This window comes from Pollicipes pollicipes, unplaced genomic scaffold (genome assembly GCF_011947565.3).
Source record: "Pollicipes pollicipes isolate AB1234 unplaced genomic scaffold, Ppol_2.1 Scaffold_7261;HRSCAF=8764_pilon_pilon_pilon, whole genome shotgun sequence".
Taxonomy (NCBI): Eukaryota; Metazoa; Arthropoda; class Thecostraca; order Pollicipedomorpha; family Pollicipedidae; genus Pollicipes; species Pollicipes pollicipes.
The window spans coordinates 2,091,114-2,109,856 of NW_023597054.1; the positions used below are offsets into that span (position 1 = coordinate 2,091,114).

The following is an 18,743-nucleotide window of genomic DNA, read 5'->3' on the forward strand; positions in this document are numbered from 1 at the left end:
ATGGTGATGCCGAACATCATGGCGGCCCTCTCCGGCCCCCAGCTGGCCATGGAGGGGCCCGACGGCTGGCTGCAAGCACAACAGCGAGCTCGCAAGATGACAGCCGGCACGCTAAAATCTTCGATCCGCTGCTTGTCCCAGCTTATCACCTACAGCGCAATAGACAGCGAAAAATCTTGGTCTGCAGGCATGGCTGCCGCGCATGCCGGTAAGTGCCATCAACAGGTGATGTATCGATTGTGCAGTCTGTCACGTTATCGTCACCGTTTGCTAATGACACGCAATTCACAGGCCATGCAGGAGCGGCTGACGGCATGGCAGCGCTCGATGAAACGTCACGATTGGGAGCAGCGCCGGCACCACGAAGCCCAAGCGGCACGCCTCGTCGACGTGCAAGTCCAGCAGCGCTTCCTGAGCGTAAGAGACTGTCTGCCGTTATGCGGTTGGGAGTAATGTCCATGTGTGGCGCTTGTCTCGTGATATATGTGCTCACAGACGCACGGGAAGAACGTGTGCTTAAAGAGGGAGAAAAAGAGAAAGAAGAGCGTTTGCAGTCACGACCCGCTGCCGCCGTCGCCCAGCCCGCCTCTGGCTGCAAACCCGCCGCACGGACTCCTGGAGTGCGGTAGGTGTATGGTGATTCTATCTTGTTATGTGACGGTCGTTCTCTTGACATTTCATGAGCGCTGTTCTGTATGCGTTTCTTATATCGCGTGTTTATTAAGGGATACGAGGTGATTCTGACATAAAAGGCATTCAATTGTTTTTCGCCGCAACGAGTCGCTGTTTAAGGTATAGCTGCTCGGGTACGGATATGGCTGCATCGCCAGAGCGAGATGAGGCTGGCGGGCGGCTGTCGTGTAATTGCAGTGCGTAATGCAGCCTCTGTTTGCAGATCCGTCTCCTGCTGCCGGCGCTGCTGCAAGGCCGCAGGACTGAGCACATCATGATGCCTCACATTATGACAACCCTCGCCGGTCCCCGGCTGGCCATGAGGGAGGCCAACGGCTGGCTCCAGAGGCAGCAACGAGCTCACGCCATGACAGCCGGGACGGTTAAATCTGCCATCCGGTGCCTGTCTCAGTTGATTGCCTATGTGGCCATCGGCAGCGACAACCTGGGCCTCCAGGCGTGGCTGCCGCACATGCCGGTAAGCGCTCTCCACAGCTGGCGTGCCGATTGTGCAGGCTGTCGCACCGCCGTCACCGTTCGCTTATGACATGCAATTCCCAGGCCATGCTGGAGCGGCTGGCAGCCTGGCAGCGGTCACTGCAGCGTGCTGACTGTGAGCGACGACGCCACTGTGCTGACTCGGCCGACAGGGGCTTGGAGAAGAGGAAAAAAAAGCAACACAAGGAGAAGAAGGAGAAGGCGGCGTTGACCCTTTACGAGCCGCAGTCGCCCCTCCCCCCAGCTCGTCTCCGTCTTCAGCCCGTCTCCTGGGCCTATGGACTGCGGTAAGTGTATCACAATTGTCTCCTGTTTCCTGCCGCTTATTTTCCGACGACAGCTTTTGCGCACCTCTTTGTGTGTGTGTGTTATATCGTGTGTTCATTAGCAGGCTACACAATGATTTAAGCCTTGAAGGCATTCATTTAAGCCCGCCATTCATCCTCGCTCGTTTGCGGTGCTTGGTTTTTGGTGTTTATCGTTGGAGTGCATGCCTGTCTCACTGATGTCGCATTATGTCATGTTTTCCTGTCATGTAGTTATCGGTTGTTCTTGGTTTGGGTGTTTTGTTCTGTGTTGACGTGTTTGTTAAGCCTGCCCATGTTCCCACGGAGCCGGCTGCCGAAGAACGGCCACCGCTGCCCAGCCTCTGTCTCCCCGACGACTACTCGCCTATGGAGTACGGTAAGCACGCCTGATGATAGTATTTCTTTCCATGTTTTAACCGTCTCTGGTAGCAGTACATTGACTTACTATTGTGTGCCTGCTCAATGAGGTATGCGTATTGTACGTTGTGGGTGCCTTAGACAATTGGAAAGTTGTCACAAAAGGAAGGGATCGTTTGATGCGCTGCTGTTTTCATGTGTTATAGTCATTGCCCTTAAAGTAGGTGCTGTATTTTTTCGATGTTTATTCCGTTTTCCGGTATGCGACTAGTCATCCTTTCATTCTAGCAAGACATCCGATGGCCGACACTTATGGCACATGTGATATGTTTTCATCTAAAGAGGTTTCTGATCATCCATTGTTGGCTGCTTTTTTTAGTTGCTTCATAAGCGTGCCTATTTGCTCACAGAGCCGGCTGCTGACGAACGGCCGCCGCCGTCCACCTGGTCGCCCCCGTGTTTGACGACTCTCCCATTAAGCACGGTAAGCGTGTTCAATGGCGTCATTAGTTTTGGTTTGTCCTAGCTGTCTATAGTAGAATTTGACAGGCAGTTGTTATTGTCATTAGGTATGCATGTTTTAATTGTCCTAGCCGTCTATCGTAGAACTTGAGATGCAGTTGTTATTGTCATGTTTATTTCCCGTTTTTGTACGTGACTACTCAGCCCTTAATTCTGCCAACAGAGAGAGCTCTGGCCGACAGCCAGACGCCACCGGCGGCGGACGCCGACCTCGACTGGACGCCGTCCTCGTCCCCCTCGTCGGCATCGACATCACCGGCGCCAGAGGAGAAGGAGGCCTCGGAAGAGGTTGACCGGCCCGGTACGTGTCCAGCTCTTCTCTCTGTATGTCATGGCGGACTGGATGTAAATGTACTTCTGCCGCAGCTGGCATACCCGCGTGCTTACCCGGGACGTAGCAAACTGATCATTCTGTGTTGCAGCGTGCAAGCCGCGGCAGGGCCGGCCTCGCAGCGGCGCTGGGAAGCGCCACAGGCACCCGTGCCGCCTGCCGCCGTGCCGCGGCACCACGTAAGCCAACCTTACGCGGCACATCAGGATGGTGCACCCGCGGGTACGCAACGGATTGCATGCTGTGTGCGGTTGTGTTTTGTCTTCACTCGCTTGTGCGTGTTTCTGCCGTCGATGAGTCACGATGAGATGAGTCACGCATGTCCACAGCTGTGCTGTCGGCCTTATCTTTCCAGCAGTTTGTTTGTGTTTCAGCTTGCCGCACGCGCGGTAGAGCGGGCTAAACGCCCGCGAGCCGCCGTGGCCCATTACCCTCCGCCAGCGCCCAAGTGCACCCAGGCCCGCTGGCGCTGCCCGCTCGGTGCCACCGACGGGCGGCACCAGTGCCCGGCGGTTGTGGTGAATATATCACGACACGTTCGGGTCCACTTCCCTGCAGGCAGTCAGGAGGTAGGTACCGGCGCCATTGTTTCTGGCATTGTTTGGACTCGCGTTTCACTGCCTCAACATCGCGTGTTGTTGGCTTTTCGGCGTGTTCGGTGTGGCATCGTGAACCGTCCGTCCACAGTTCCAACAAGCGTACGGCAGTGCGGAGCGAGCTGACCCCACGTCATCGAGCAAGCCCGAAAAGCCGCTGGTTGGACTGGAGGCCACCTCGGACCAGTTCGTTACATTCCTGCGTGTAGTCTTGGTTGGTTTTTGCAACCCGACGAAGGTGCAGCGGCACATGCGGGCGGCAAGTGCCACCGATGCCGGTCTGCTTCCCATCTGCTTGCTGTCATCTGTTGTCACTCGTGTTTCGCGCGTCATCTTGTGTTATTTTCGTTCGCGTTGTCCGTAGCATGCAGCGGGGTCCAGAATTGTGCTGGCGGCGAGCTGTCATATAATTGCAGCGCCTAATGCAGGTTCATTTGCAGCTCCGTCTCCTGCTGCCACAGCTGCTGCCAGGCGGCCGTGCGGAGCAGCTAATGATGTCTCACATCATGGCGGCCCTCGTCGGCCCCCAGCTGGCCATGGAGGGGCCCGTAGAGAGGAGCTGATACGGTCAAACTAGTTTGAATACCAACGGGCGATTTTACGCGCGCTCATGGGCTAAAGGGCGCGAATACAGACTATGCCGGCTGTGCAGGGCACGTTGCGTCAAGTCGACATAAATTAAAACGAGTCTTAAAGCAATCCGACACCTTACGATGGGCGCCTTAAAACCCGGTCCTTGTTGGCTAACGGTGATAAGTTCAGCAGGATTTCTAGCGTCGCAGCCATGATTGACATGCTTGCTGGCGTTCGTTGGCGTTCCACATATTTTAACATGCAGCGCAATATTGCCGTTATGCTTTGTAATGGCGTAATGGTTTTCCCTTGTTCAGGTGGATATGGGTTCTTTTTATGCTAACTTGATTGACAGTTTGGTTTCCTCCCCATTATCTCTGCTTGCAGACGTGGTCAGTCCAATGTCATGCAGCCTCTCGTGCACGCTCGCTTCAAATCAGTCCATGTCAGTCACATTGTGCTGAAACAGCCTAGGTTTTTCCTTCTTGTTTTCTCCTGTTTCGTTGCTTTCAAAAACTTAAAACAGCCGAATACGGTGGCGGCACCCAACGCGCCACCCGCACCCAGCACGGACCAGTAGACGCTGTGGGCGGCGATGGTGGCGGTAAAGGCGGTGATGGTGGCGGCGCTGGAGCTGGCGGCGACGTTGGAGCTGGCGGCGGCACTGCCTTCTCCACCAAGGCAGGCCTCGGCTCTGAAACATAACGGCACATCTTGCATTGCATCTTTGCGTGATATGAACACAGCTCACGGCAGAAGGACACGCAACTGAGCTGCGTAGCCCATGAAGCACGGCGATGTCACTAACACTACTGTCATTTACATCACTAACATGCAGGGGATCAAACAAGAAGCAATTGCCGATCATTTTTATGATACGGTGCACATCTAGCTGGGAATTCAACTACGCGAACAATACGTGTACATGCAAATGAGTTCAATTTAACAGGCATCACGCATAACACATCATTTACTTCTGCAGGCGCTTCCAAGTACACAGGCGTCTCGCATCACACATCACGTTTACATGCAAACGACTTCAATTAAACAGACATCGTGGATCAAGCGTCCCGCCAAGCGATACATGAAAGCGAACTTAAGCCAGGATGCATAGCATATCAAGACACTAGTCACATTTACCTAATCGTTTATGATGAATCCTGAACTTAAAGACTGGTCGCCAACTTCTCATGAAATAGATTCACCGTTTTTCCTCTCTACATGATCTCGTGCTTTGGGAGTAATGTTCATGTATGACGCTTGTCTGGTGATATATGTGTCAGTACCGTCCGTGTCCCGTCTAAGCCCAGCTGCTGTCATTGTTCGGTGCGCATTGTGCTGGCGTGGTCGTGGCTGGATGACATCTTGTCAGTCTTGCATTTCATCAGCCGTCTTTTGACTGACAGTCCGAGTACGTCACCGCGCTGGCGGAGTGCCCGCCGGTCGGCGAGTTCCCGCCACTGCCGGCCGAGGCCCGCCAAGCGCGTGACGATCTGATGACAGTGTTCATGGTCCTCTGCGCCGGCCGGCCCAGCCACGTCACTGGCATCGCCGCCTCTTCGGTGCCCGAGGCCAGGGTGAGCAGGCTGGCTGGCCGATGTCTGACTCACTGTTGCGCGCCATTCGTTTTGCGTAGACTGTTCTCCTGTCTGTCGTGTCTGTTGTCGGAGTGATGGTTTGAACGAACCACTATGTGTGTAGACACCTGTAGACTGTCGACCTCGATGGCCAAGAGCGTGGCCTCATCAAGAACTACAGATTCAGGACATCGGCCACCTCGACGCTTAAGACGGCTGTCAGCAGCGAGCTGTGGCTGCGGCTGCCCCACTTCATATCAGTGGAGCGGCCGGCGCTGCTCACACCGGACGCCACAAGCAGCGACCGGGTATGTACAAAGGCTGTTCGGCAGGCGCCGGACCAATTAGTGTTGTCAGGGTCAACCACGTGCGTTTTACACCCTCACCAGCGTGGTTCAACTATAAGTGTCTCTTTCCACAGGTCTTGATGGCCAAGGGCGGCAGCCCGCTGGCAAGTAGCAGCGCCGCCAAGGCCTTCAAGGTGGCGTGGCGGTGTGCCGGTCAGGACGTGGACGTCCCCGATCTGACAGCCAGCGGCGTGTGCTACGGCCTCCTTGTGGGCACGGCGGCGGCGGAGCCGGAGGCGCAGGGGTAAGTGCACACCCGCCAGCCTCTTCGGTCTTCACGTTTCACTCGGTATCCGAGGTAGCCAACATCGCCAATGCCGGTGTGGTTGTGCAGCCGCGGTGTGTCAATGTCCTGTATTTAATCAGCCGTGTGTTCGCCGACGGTGGCAGCACGTCACCGCCATCACGGTCTCACGGCCGGCCGGCGGGGCGCCGCGCGTCGTAACGGATCAGGAGCGGCGACACCACCAGGCGTGATATGTCAGCAGCGGATCAGGAGGGGGTCACGGGCGGTCACAGAGGCCTAGTCGGTCCAGCGGTGTTACGCGTGGGAGGGTCTCCTGACGTGTCCCACACGGTGGCTCGCAGTTTGTCTTCCCGCTGAACAGTGGCAGTGGAAGCGCGTCAACAAGCGCTGCGGCGTGGCGGGGCACCCCGAGGCACAGATCCGGTTATTGAGTGTCACGGCGAGCGATTCCCGAGAAGTCGGTACTTTCATGGCGGCAGACACAGGTTCTCGACGAGTTTCCTGTCAGTTACTTTCATGACAGCAGACATAGGTTCTCGACGAATTCCCTGTCCGTTACTTTCGTGACAACAGACACAGTTCCTCGACGATTTCCCTGTCGGTTACTTTTACGACAGCAGACATAGATTCTCGACGAGATTCGTCGTCACTCGACAAATTAGTGAAAAATTCCTCCTCATAGGGTGTTGCTTTACATCTAAGGTTGGCAATTCTAGGACGCTGCTCGTCACTCTTCCGCTGCAGCTGACTGACGTTGGTGTTTAGACGGACGCCGGGGTTATGCTGGTCTTGTTGGCATCTGGAGTGAGTGACGGCAGAGGAACACCAGGTCGCTTCGTTGTTCACCTGGAGCTCGCCGCTCTGCCGTATGACGTTGAACCGAGGCGCGCTTGGAAAGTCTCAGTGTCGCCCTCTTGTCAGCGCCGGCGGCCCTTACTGAAACTGGCTCTTCACCGACCACGAGTAATGACTGAGGGCTCCCCGGCCTAGAGAACTGGCCCCCGGCCACTTCTCGCTCTAGGACTTCTCGCTCTTGCTCCTATCGGCGTGCTATTCGATATCACTCATCTTTGTCTCAACCTCGCTTCGTACGTTTGCATTAAAGGGACTGTTCGACAGCTGCGTGGGCTTTGAGCCGAGATGGCTATTTTTGGGTTAAGCTGTTGTGCGTAGGGCACTAGCACTTAAACGAGTATCTTCACAGCAGAGGTTGGTTCAAGTGTTACTGGAGCAGCAAGTGACTTGACCGTCGTTTGCGGGCGGTTCGGCGTGAGCGAAAACGGATGTAGGCAGACCTGGCCTGTTGCCGTAGAGGAAAGGCATATAAGACATTTTGAAACCATTCGTCATAGGAGGTCTTTACAAGGTGGAAGCATTTCTGTCGGCGTGAAGAACTAAATGAAACGATAGGAAATGGTTGTAGGTACAGCTCGCGGAGCGTAATGAAACCTGATACTGGATAAGGCACGGTGACATCTAACGAAGTGCGCAGTCTGTCACGCCGTCGACACCGTTCGCTGATGACACGCAATTCACAGGCCATGCAGGAGCGGCTGACGGCGTGGCAGCGCTCGATGAAGCGCCATGACTGGGAGCGGCGCCGGCACCACGAAGTCCAAGCGGCACGCGTCGTCGACGTGGAAGTGCAGCAGCGCTTCCTGAGCGTAAGAGACTGTCTGCCGCTATGCGGTTGGGAGTAATGTTCATGTGTGGCGCTTGTCTCGTGATATATGTGTCAGTACCGTCCGTGTCCCGTCTTAGCCCAGCTGCTGTCACTGTTGGGCGTGCATTGTGCTGGCGTGGTTATGGCTGGATGACATCGTGTCAATCTTGCATTTCATCATGTGTCTATTGACCGACAGTCTGAGTACGTCACGTCGCTGACGGAATGCCCGCCGGTCGGCGAGTTCCCGCCACTGCCGGCCGAGGCCCGCCGAGCGCGTGACGATCTCATGACAGTGCTCATGGTCCTCTGCGCCGGCCGGCCCAGCCACGTCACTGGAATCACCGCGTCGGCGGTGCCCAAGGCCAGGGTGAGCAGCCTGACTGACCGATGTCTGACTGACTGTGGCACGCCACTTGTTTTGCGTCGATCTGTCTGCTGTCTGTCGTGTCTGTTGCTGAAATGATGGTTTGAACGGAACATCATGCGTGCCTGCAGATCGTCTGCACCGATGGCCAGCTGCGCCGGCTCATCAAAAATTTCAAGTTTAAGACATCGGCCAGCGCTACGCTGGAGGTGGCCGTCAGCCCCCAGCTGTGGCGCCGGCTCCTGCACCACGCGTCTGTCGAGCGACCGGTGCTCCTGACGCCGGACACCGCCAGCAGCGACCGGGTATGCACAGACACCGGGCAGCAGACGCCCGACCGATTACAGTGTTGTCAGGGTCAACCAGGTGCGCTTTGCACCCTCACCTGTGTGATCAAGCTATTTGTTTTTTCACAGCTCTTCATCGGCATGGGCGGCGGCCCGATGTCGAGCAGCAGCGCCGCCAAGGCCTTCAAGGCGACATGGCGGCGGGCCCTGCCGGACGGGGACGTCCCCGAACTGACTGCCAGCGGGGTGCGGTATGGCGCCGTCGTGGGCACGGCGGCGGCAGAGCCGGAGGCGCAGGGGTAAGTGCACACCTGCCAGCCTCTACTCTTCACGTCTCACCCGGTGTGTCACCCCAAGGTAGCCAACATGGCCAGTGTCGGTCGGTGTGTTCGCCCCGATGTGTCAATGTAGCCATCACATGCAGCCGTTCGTCATTGTCAGCGATACTTGAACGAAACGCCGCGCTTTACGAGCTGACATGTGTCTGAAGCCGCATGCAATTGTGTCTGTTGCAGGGATGTGGCCGCGGCAATGGCCCACTCTGTGGCCACCGCCCGTCGGGTATACGACGTATTTGACGTGACGGGGACGACGTCCCGTCTTGCCGGCATAGCCGCGCTGGAACGGCAGCGGCAGCGTGCCGCCGGCCAGCCAAGAAGCACCGGCTCCAGCCCTCCAGCCCACGCGGGTCCCGGCGGTGACGACGGCAGAGCGTCAGTCAGAAGCAGCAGCGGCAGCAGCAGCAGCAGCAGCAGCAACGACGAGGAAGGTCTGCCGGCTGACGGCGGCTCCATTGTGCCGCCCTCGGAGGCGGCCCTGCCGGTGGGGTGGCAGGAAGTCGTGGTCGGCCTTATGCCTGCCCAGCTCGCTGTTCGAGAACAGCCAGAAGCTGCCAGCCGACAACCATCGCCCCAGCACGGCAACGGGAGCTCCTCCCCAACTTCACCTCTGCCGGCCCTAACCACACCCCAGCCCAGCGCCCCCCGGGCTAGCGACGCCGCGCCACCGGTGATCCGACGGCTGGTCTGGACGTCACTCGAAACCAATGCGGTGATGCGTGCGGCCTCGGATTACATCTGTGGCCGCACCAACGCGTACCACCACCACATGGTTGTCGAACAACCCGGTGTGGCTAAATGCTTTAACCGCTTTAACCGGACCCAGATCTACGAAAAATGTAAATACCTTAGAAAATTGCACAAACTGAGTAGTTCGTAAGTGTGTGTTTGTGTGTGTTTGTGTGTTTTTTTGCGTGTGTCTGTACAGGAGAGACGGCCGTTAACTTTCTTCTTCATGGTTTTTGTTTTTGATTTCATTGAAATTTCATCGTTTTTTCGTAGTGAATAAGTGTGCTTGGCGTGTTAAAATACAGAAATATCTTTATTGTACCACGTCTTTGGCAGGGAGAGTTCTGCAATTGCAAAGATCTCAGTGGCTGAATGTGCGTTGCAATGACATCCAGAAACATGAAACCATCGCCTACTTTCGTCGACATCTGCAGTTTTCACTGAACACGTGAAATAGGATAGCACCGGTAACGGGAACGATAACGGTTATCGGGAATGTCTACATGCTACATAAGTGTTTGAAGTGACTATTTCATAGTCTTTAAGACATTCCAGCACGCCTCAGCTCTTTGAACGCCTGCCTCTTGTCCACCAGAATGCTCCACATCAATGAAAAAGTGAAATAAACGCATCCTTACGCCGTAAAGGAACATTTACATTACGTGGCTACATTGCGACATAAGGCCAAGATGGTCGCCACGCACGGGAATGGCTACATGCTACATAAGCAAAAGTTGCATTTCCATGCGTTTTAAAGCGGCGGAAAATATGGAATAGGACGATTCAGACACGCTTTTGGTACTCACAGCTGAATAACTGGTCAAAATCGAAACATAAACCACGTTGTTTCGGAACAGAAAAAAAGAGGGAAAAAGTCGGCTTTTGTACATTTATTGACTGTGTCCGAAATTGACGCGCTACCCGAACGCAATCTTGTCAGCTTGTAAACAAAGCCAGGTATCTATAGATATCAAAAGTTTGCAGAAACGCCGTCAGAAACGGCCTCCAGGTGCCGTCAAGTACCGAAAGCGGGAATGGCTACCTTGCTACATAAGGGTTTCACGCGTCCTTAGGTGGTCTTTGACTTGCATGAATAGCGCACAACTGCTGGTATGGAGACATTGTGTCAAGCCCAACACCTTCAAGCCGCTGCACAGTGCAATTTCAACATTTGCACGCAATGCCACAAGATTTACATCAGGTGGCTACCCTGCGACATAAGGCCAAGATGGCCGCCACGCACGGGAATGGCTACATGCGACATAACCAAAGCTCACATTTCCATGCCTTATGGAACGGTGCAAAATAAAGAATAAGACAATTTAGACATGCTTTTGTTACTCACACCTGAAAATCTGGTCAAAAAAGGCCCGTAAGCCACTTTGTTTCGGAAAAGAAAAAAAGAGGGAAAAAGTCGGCTTTTGTACATGCGTTGACTGTGTCGAACGTTTTCGCTCGATTCCAACGCAACCGTGCCAGATAGTAAACGATAATGCAAGGTATCCATGGATATGAGAAATTTGCACATACGCCGTCAGAAACGGCCTCCAGGTGCCGTCAAGTGCCGGAAGCGGGAATGGCTACCCTGCTACATAAGGTGTTTCACGCAAACACAACAGGCTTCAACAACATAATCGGTCGTGGCAACAACATTTATGACAGGAACGAGCTGAAACTTTGAGAAAGCATGTGTTTTAAGGCAACACAGCTTCCCTGACGATATGAGGCGAATACGTAGTCTTATACGTAAATGCAAAGCATTTGCCCACCGGCGGCATGATGGCTACCTTGCTACATAAGAGAGGGAATTGTGGTTTTGAGCAGTTATACACCTCTCAGCTTGCTGTAATTCGCACACAAGGTAGTTTCTGTGCAGCAAAGCATGTGTACTTGTTTTGGCGGTGTTCGCTCGGTTTGAACCGGCCATTCCCGATGGGTGTCATATTTGGCTACCCTGCTACATAAGAGAGGGAATGGGTAAAAAACACAACAGAATGGCACCAAATTGTCGCACAGAGAACCGGTTTCGGGCATTACAATGTAAAACATGACAATACACACCTTCCCTGAAGGGCAGCACGTTCCAGCACATACCGTTCAACTATGCACACTTAAAAACACCAAAAAATTTCAAAACCATTATTAAGCGCTTTTCTTTTTTTCAATATGTGCGCCTGACTGCGGTGATATGCACGCAGCCATTTTCAATGTTGTAAATGCCTTATTTTGGTGTGGGCGTGCATTTGAACTTCCTTATGTAGCACTTTTGGCTACGCGGGAATGACATTTGAAACTGAATTTAAGTGTACTTAACGGCCACGTAGAGCAAAAAAATGCCCAGATTCGTGCTCAGCGCAACGAATTACATCTAATTCTGTCGTTCGTCATGTTTAAAAACGTAAAAGAAAGATTTTAGAATTTGGCTACCCTGCTACATAAGCATCACGCGTGAACGCAAAGAGGGAATGGCTTATAAAAAAATAAGTACTCGTTAGATTTGGCTCAAATTTTCAGTGCACGGTTCTTATAGCCATACCTATTCATTCCCGCAGCGATTTTGAAAATCTAATGATAGAGTTGGTGGGAAAATTTTGGCGATATTTTATCACGCGTGAAACTTTTCTAAGTGCAAAAATCAACAAAAGTCGAAAAATAAAAAAGGTGGAGAGTTTCTGCCACCGGGGTGCAAATGTCCCTATGGGGTCCTAACACATATCTGAAGTTGAAATTCGAAATCTGAAAAACGAAAACACAAAACAAACTTGGGCATCTATGAAGGGTGACAAGACCCTTACATGGTTTTTTGGGGCCATTTTGACAACGACTTTTTAGTTTGAAGTCCAACTTTCTAGATCGATGCGGGAATGAATCCGGCTCGTTCTCCTGATTCTAAAGCACTCCCGAAACTCAAAAAAAGACGAATTCTAAGTTTTACCCTAAACCCGGGAAAGGTACTTTAGGACCAAGTGTTTACAGTTTTTCAAAACGCTCTGAAACACTCAAAAATGGTGTTAGAGCGCTCAAACTTTGCCACAAGGCCAAAAACAGGCCCCAGAATGTTGGGACACGTTCGAAAACGGAGTTGCAGAAAAAAGCGTGAAAGTGTTTTCAGTCCGAAGGCTTATGTAGCAAAAAAGTGGCACAGGACGAACAGTCGTGAGACAGGTTAGTTTTACCCTACTGATGATGGGTCGTGACGATGGTAATCATGCTCAGTACGAGAGGAACGGTATGGTCGGACATTTGGCGTAACACTTGGCCGAGCGGCCAGCGGTGTGACGCTACCATCCGATGGATTATGTCTGAACGCCTCTAAGACAGCATCCAGTCCATTGAATATCACGATATCTTGTGTGCACACGCTGGTGATCCACCCATGACAGGTGCGCTTCGGCGCACACGAGTACGGGCTGACTGGTTGTCGGCGGCGTCATCGCTCGACGCCGCCCTCGCCAGTCAACACAACTCACGCTGGGCGAGTGCATCAAACGGTCTGTAAACGACTTTCCTTATGGGTCGGGGTGCTGTACTCCTGCGAGCAGCTAAACACTGCGAGCGGTTGAGACTCATCCCTTGACCTGAAAGTTTGTTCGCTCTGACGAACAATATCGTTTCGTAACAGTGTGTGTGTGTGTGTATCGTTTGCTGTCCGGCTTTTGCGGACGGTCCATTTTTATCATGGATCGTCTGGCAATTTGTTATTATTGCCATATGGCGTGTTTTGTTATTTGCCGTCCGCATCGGCCAAGTGCGGCATGTTTTGGTAACGCCATTACCAAGCGCGTTCATATGTATACATATGTAACATATACTTTCAAATGGATTACATGGCAGCATCTGCCGCATTTTTACAAACACAAATCGACCAAGTAGCATTTTGTGTTACCAAGTAGCGATATGCAATGTCTTACCCGGTTAGCGTGCATGCGCTTATACCAAATACGGCTGATGGCAAAGTGCTGAAACTCACTGCCGATGTGGCCAATACGTATGGCAATGTTCCCTGTCGATTTCAGCTTTTTTTTTGAATGAACAGCACGGCCGGGATGACTGCTCACGAAACCGAGTCATCCAAGCAGCAATGTAACATTTGGCTAAAAATGCCATATTGCTCACCAAAACGTGGCATCATGTTTCTAAATGGTGCCATTAACAGGGAGTACTCGTCTTGCAATGCTCAACGCAACCTGTGTAGTTTCAAGCAATTGAACGGGAAATTATTCTTTGTTTTATAAAGAAGTATTGAGGTAGCATTTGGTATCTTACCCCCCATGTCCAAGTTACCCGGCTTCAAATGCCAACTGCGGTAACTCGACCAACTCGCAGCCGACCACGACGAAAACTGTGCCTGTACAACATGCTCAATTATTTGCTCTCAGCAGCCAGCTGTCATTCAGTGTTGTGTGCGGCACAACGCCTTGGGCGCTTATTGCCAAAACGATGGACATGTTAATGCTGACAATTTTACATACGCTAGTGGCGTTTCCGCTGCATTAAAACTTTGAAACCTGTCCAACATACGACAATGTGCCTTCGGGAAACAAAGCGTGTCGGCCGGCTGTCGCCAAATTGGTGTGCAACGTATGGCGATTTTTGCGCCTCTTCCGCTCATCACGCGCTCATTTCTTGCCAAATGCATAATGTCCATGTCACTCAAGCACGCTCTGCCTGGCTGGTGTGAAAACGCCATGACAAAATTCCTTACCGTTTATGGTGCCAATGCAGTGCCGGACACGGACACACACACGCCGACACACATTGCTGCTGTCATATCATTGTAAATATTGGTGCTCATACATGCATGCATTCATTGTGTTAATGTGCGCATCAGGCTGTCGCGGACGGATTTGCATACTCGGCGATTGCTGTGCTTCTTGCTGTGACGCAGCTGTCGTGTCAGCCGTTGACCTGTCGTTCGGTCAGGTCACCAACCATCACAAATTGCCTGTGGAAATCGCCGACGGGCTGGCGGAGTACCCGCGACAACACTCCTTCATTGCCGCGTTCCCATTGGTAGCGTTGGCTCCGCCCACACCCCGCCCCCGAGAGCCCGGATGTTGCGCTAGCACTGGCTATTGGTGGAGGTGCCCAGTGTTTCCCGGAAGGGGGGGGGGGGGGGTGCGTTTTTGGGGACGGGTGTGCGGCCACATGCGTGCCGTGGTGGCTGTGCGCACGACCGGTGCACGTGCTGCGTTGCCCGGCGCCGGGGCCGGGCGAAATCGGCCGGGCGGCCTTGGCGGCTGACCGGCGCGCGCGCGCGCCTGGCGCGCGCGCTCGGGAGAGAGGGGGTAGAGGGCGCTGTCGTCGGCTGGGCATGGCGCCAAGCGGCCCGCAGTCCGGCGAGCAGGCGGCGTGCTCTGGCGCGCTCTGTGCCCCCCGCCGGACTCGGATGAGAGAGCAGTACGACAGCGCGTGAGCGCCGCGGTGACCCGGCCCGGGAGCGGCCGATCCAAGTCAGCCGGCGCATCACACACACACATACTGTCGCTGAGACGCGCGATGCGAACCGCCACAGCCAGCACGCTGTCACGACTCTATCTGACCGTGTCAGATGCACGTGGAGTGCGGACGAGATCGCCCATTGCAGTGCTACTGAGACAAACAGTGCACACACACGTGGTGCCGGGCGCGCTTCGGCGCGCCGGCGTGAATCGTATCGAGCCGGTTGCTGTTCATTCAGCGACTCGTGTTAGATACCTGGTTGATCCTGCCAGTAGTGATATGCTTGTCTTAAAGATTAAGCCATGCATGTATCAGTACAAGCCTCACTAAGGTGAAACCGCGAATGGCTCATTAAATCAGTTATGATTTCCTGGCCGAGACAGTGATACATGGATAACTGTGGTAATTCTAGAGCTAATACATGCAACCGAGCCCCAGTCCGGCCTCTCGGGGACGGCGGGGCGCTTTTATTGGCTGAAAACCGATGATCGCCGCTCACGCGGTGGTCGTTATTCGATGAATCACAATAACATTGTGTGGATCGTACGGTCTTGTACCGACGACGCGCCTTTCAAATATCTGCCTTATCAGCTCTCGACGGTTTGCTAGTGGCTGACCGTGGCTCTGACGGGTAACGGGGAATCTGGGTTCGGTTCCGGAGAGGGAGCCTGAGAGATGGCTACCACATCTAAGGAAGGCAGCAGGCGCGTAACTTACCCACTCCCAGTTCAGGGAGGTAGTGACAATAAATACCTTACAGAGGTCTCGTTAACCGAGATCTCTCAAACGGAATGAGTACAACGTGAATCCTTTAACAAGGATCGACTGGAGGGCAAGCCTGGTGCCAGCAGCCGCGGTAATTCCAGCTCCAGTAGCGTATATTAAAGCTGTTGCGGTTAAAAAGCTCGTAGTTGGATATCAGTGCGTGTCCGGTCCGGTATGCCCGGCGTCGTCGTTCACGCGGCGTGCGCTGGGCTCCCAAATATCGGCTGGCCGCATTCAATGGTGCCGGATCCGTCGACGGGCCGTTCTTCGGAGGGGCCTGTTGGCGACCGGCGACGTTACCTTGAACAAATTAGAGTGCTCAAAGCAGGCTCTGAATGCCTGTATACATATTCATGGAATTGGAGAATACGTCCCTGGCTCGATTTGGTTGGTTTTGAGAGTCGAAGGGAAATGATTAATAGGGACTGACGGAGGCATTCGTATTGCGACGCGAGGGGTGAAATCCTGTGACCGTCGCACGACGAACTACTGCGAAAGCATTTGCCGAGAATGTTTTCATTAGTCAAGAACGAAAGTTAGAGGTTCGAAGGCGATCAGATACCGCCCTAGTTCTAACCGTAAACGATGTCGACCAGCAATCCGCAACGGTCACTACACGGACTGTGCGGGCAGCTTCCCCGGGGAAACCAGAGTGTATGGACTCCGGGGGAAGTATGGTTGCAAAGCTGAAACTTAAAGGAATTGACGGAAGGGCACCACCAGGAGTGGAGCTTGCGGCTTAATTTGACTCAACACGGGACAACTCACCAGGCCCGGACACCGTAAGGATTGACAGACCGATAGCTCTCTCTTGATTCAGTGGGTGGTGGTGCATGGCCGTTCTTAGTTGGTGGAGTGATTTGTCTGGTTTATTCCGATAACGAACGAGACTCTGGCCTATTAAACTTGACGCCGCCGTCTTCGTGACTGCGGCGCGCTTCTTAGAGGGATCATCGGCGTCCCAGCCGAAGGAAAGGGAGCAATAACAGGTCTGTGATGCCCTTAGATGTTCTGGGCTGCACGCGTGTTACACTGAAGTGGTCAGCGCGCCGTTCAACGTCCCTCTCCGTGAGGAGCGGGCAAACGTTTGAACCCTTTTCGTGATGGGAATTGGGGGTTGCAATTGTCCCCCATGAACGAGGAATTCCAAGTAAGCGCAGGTCACTAGCCTGCGTTGATTAAGTCCCTGCCCTTTGTACACACCGCCCGTCGCTACTACCGATGGATGATTTGGTGAGGTCGCCTAGACTGGCCGCTGGCTTCGGCCGTGCGGCCGGGAAGACGCCCAAACTTGGTCGTCTAGAGGAAGTAAAAGTCGTAACAAGGTTTCCGTAGGTGAACCTGCGGAAGGATCATTCCCAGTCTTATACATGTATAAGATTGTCTCATTCATTCCGTGTCGGACGCACATTCCCGGCACGGAAGATATTCACGGGTCTGTCGTGACGGTCACTGCGCGCTTGTTTGCCTGCACACTGTCTGCTGACGGTCCTCGACGCCGCTTGCCGGCGTTGGAAAACCACCGTGTGCCGATATGCATCCGTGTGTATTTGCATTGAAACGTTCGTAGGACCTGCGCCCTCGGTCCTGCCGCTAATCAAATAAACATTGGGCTCCCATGGCAGCGGATCACTCGGCTCGTGGGTCGATGAAGACCGGGGTAAAACCCGAGACAGTTTGCGAATTGCAGGACACAAACGATCATCGACAGGTTGAACGCAAATGGCGGCTCCCGATTTCGGTCGGCGAGCTCAGTGCTCTCGAGGGTCGGTTGACAAGTCTGTTCTCACACAGTCGTGGATGCTCGCCGGCATTGCGTTTGGCGGCCTCACGTGGAGGTCCGGGCAATGCGCACGGCGTCGTCTCAAGTGCCGATTGGGGCGCGCGCGCGTCAATTTCGTATGACACACGCACCGCCAATGCCCTGAACATGTATCAGTGGCGGTATGTGTATCTGCGAATGGTACGCGCGCGAATAAGCCTACCAATTTTTTTTCGATTCGACCTCGGGGGTGCTGGATGACGCACTGAACTTAAGCATATCATTAAGTGCAGGAAAAGAAACCAAATGGGATTCCCCCAGTAACGGCGAGTGAAGTGGGATGAGCTCAGCACCGAAGCCGGCGGTCGAGAGGCCGTCGTGCAATGTGGTGTTCGGGAGGGCCATGTCCGTGGCCGGCGTCGGTCCAAGTCTCCTGGAAAGGAGTTCCGTGGAGGGTGACAGGCCCGTGCGACCGATAGCCGCGTTCGCGGACGAGTCCTCCTTCGAGTCGGGTTGTTCGCTAATGCAGCCCTAAGCAGGTGGTAAGCTCCATCTAAAGCTAAATACAACCACGAGTCCGATAGTCGACAAGTACAGTGATGGAAAGTTGAAAAGTACTCTGAAGAGAGAGTCAAATAGCCCGTGAAGCTGCCAGTATGGGATTAAGCGCACGTGTGACGCGTGTCGTCGGACAAATAGACGACCGTCGGCTGTCGCGCGATGTTCGGCGCCACTCTTCGCGGGTGGTGCCGTGCGTCGTTAGCCGGGCGGCCGGCGGAACGTTTCCCTTTGTTCGGCATCGGCAGGTCGGGGCTTCGTTGTCCGGTCTTATTGCCGGTCGCCATCTGCAGAGCCGTGTCGGGCCGGCGCCTCCTTCGGGTGTGTGCCGGTGCTCCGTGGACTGTGCGCGCTTCCATGCGCGGCCACGGCCGGCCTGGTCTGCGGTGTGATGTGACCGCCATGTGCAAACGACTGGGCGACGGCCAGCGCAAATCGACTCGCAAGAGTCGGCTCGGCCTTTGCGTCGTCACGTGCGGCCCGTCTTGAAACACGGACCAAGGAGTCTAACATGTGAGCGAGCGATTGAGATTGTCGAATCTCAAACGCGCAATGAAAGTGAAGTGTCGTCTGACGGCACGAGCGGAGATCCGCGGCGTGTTATCGCGCCGCGGCGCATCCGCGGGCCGCGCCATTGGCTGGCTTGCTTTTCGGAGCACTGCTAAGGCGCGGACCTAGAGCCCACACGTTGGGACCCGAAAGATGGTGAACTATGCCTGGCCAGGATGAAGCCAGAGGAAACTCTGGTGGAGGTCCGCCGCGATTCTGACGTGCAAATCGATCGTCTGAGCTGGGTATAGGGGC

The 18,743-nt window shown here is 54.1% G+C and overlaps 2 protein-coding genes, 1 long non-coding RNA gene, 1 other non-coding gene and 1 pseudogene across 4 annotated transcripts in view; all 5 read left to right on the forward strand.

Moving 5' to 3' along the window:
• Window positions 1-99: 99 nt before the first annotated feature.
• Window positions 100-1,145, forward strand: LOC119112542 (uncharacterized). The gene is made up of 3 exons (XR_005095736.1): window positions 100-208; window positions 292-625; window positions 896-1,145. It is a non-coding gene; the product is annotated as an uncharacterized LOC119112542 (long non-coding RNA).
• A 4,854-nt stretch (window positions 1,146-5,999) lies between these two features.
• LOC119112414 (uncharacterized) lies at window positions 6,000-8,648 on the forward strand. The gene is made up of 5 exons (XM_037236594.1): window positions 6,000-6,025; window positions 7,567-7,692; window positions 7,891-8,061; window positions 8,190-8,363; window positions 8,475-8,648. Exons 2-5 carry the CDS (start codon window positions 7,570-7,572, stop codon window positions 8,646-8,648), a joined length of 642 nt encoding a protein of 213 aa, XP_037092489.1. The 5' UTR covers window positions 6,000-6,025; window positions 7,567-7,569.
• A 7,149-nt stretch (window positions 8,649-15,797) lies between these two features.
• On the forward strand, window positions 15,798-16,569 carry LOC119112543 (uncharacterized). Its single transcript, XM_037236763.1, has 2 exons — window positions 15,798-16,005; window positions 16,107-16,569. The coding sequence occupies exons 1-2, from the start codon at window positions 15,857-15,859 to the stop codon at window positions 16,360-16,362; spliced, it is 405 nt and encodes a 134-aa protein (XP_037092658.1). The 5' UTR covers window positions 15,798-15,856; the 3' UTR covers window positions 16,363-16,569.
• Window positions 16,570-17,232: 663 nt separating this feature from the next.
• LOC119113283 (uncharacterized) lies at window positions 17,233-17,389 on the forward strand (annotated as a pseudogene).
• Window positions 17,390-17,620: 231 nt separating this feature from the next.
• Window positions 17,621-18,743, forward strand: part of LOC119113294 (large subunit ribosomal RNA) — a 3,619-nt gene continuing 2,496 nt past the window's right edge. Inside the window, exon 1 of the ribosomal RNA XR_005095885.1 lies at window positions 17,621-18,743. This exon is cut by the window's right edge and continues 2,496 nt beyond it. This is a non-coding gene — a ribosomal RNA (large subunit ribosomal RNA).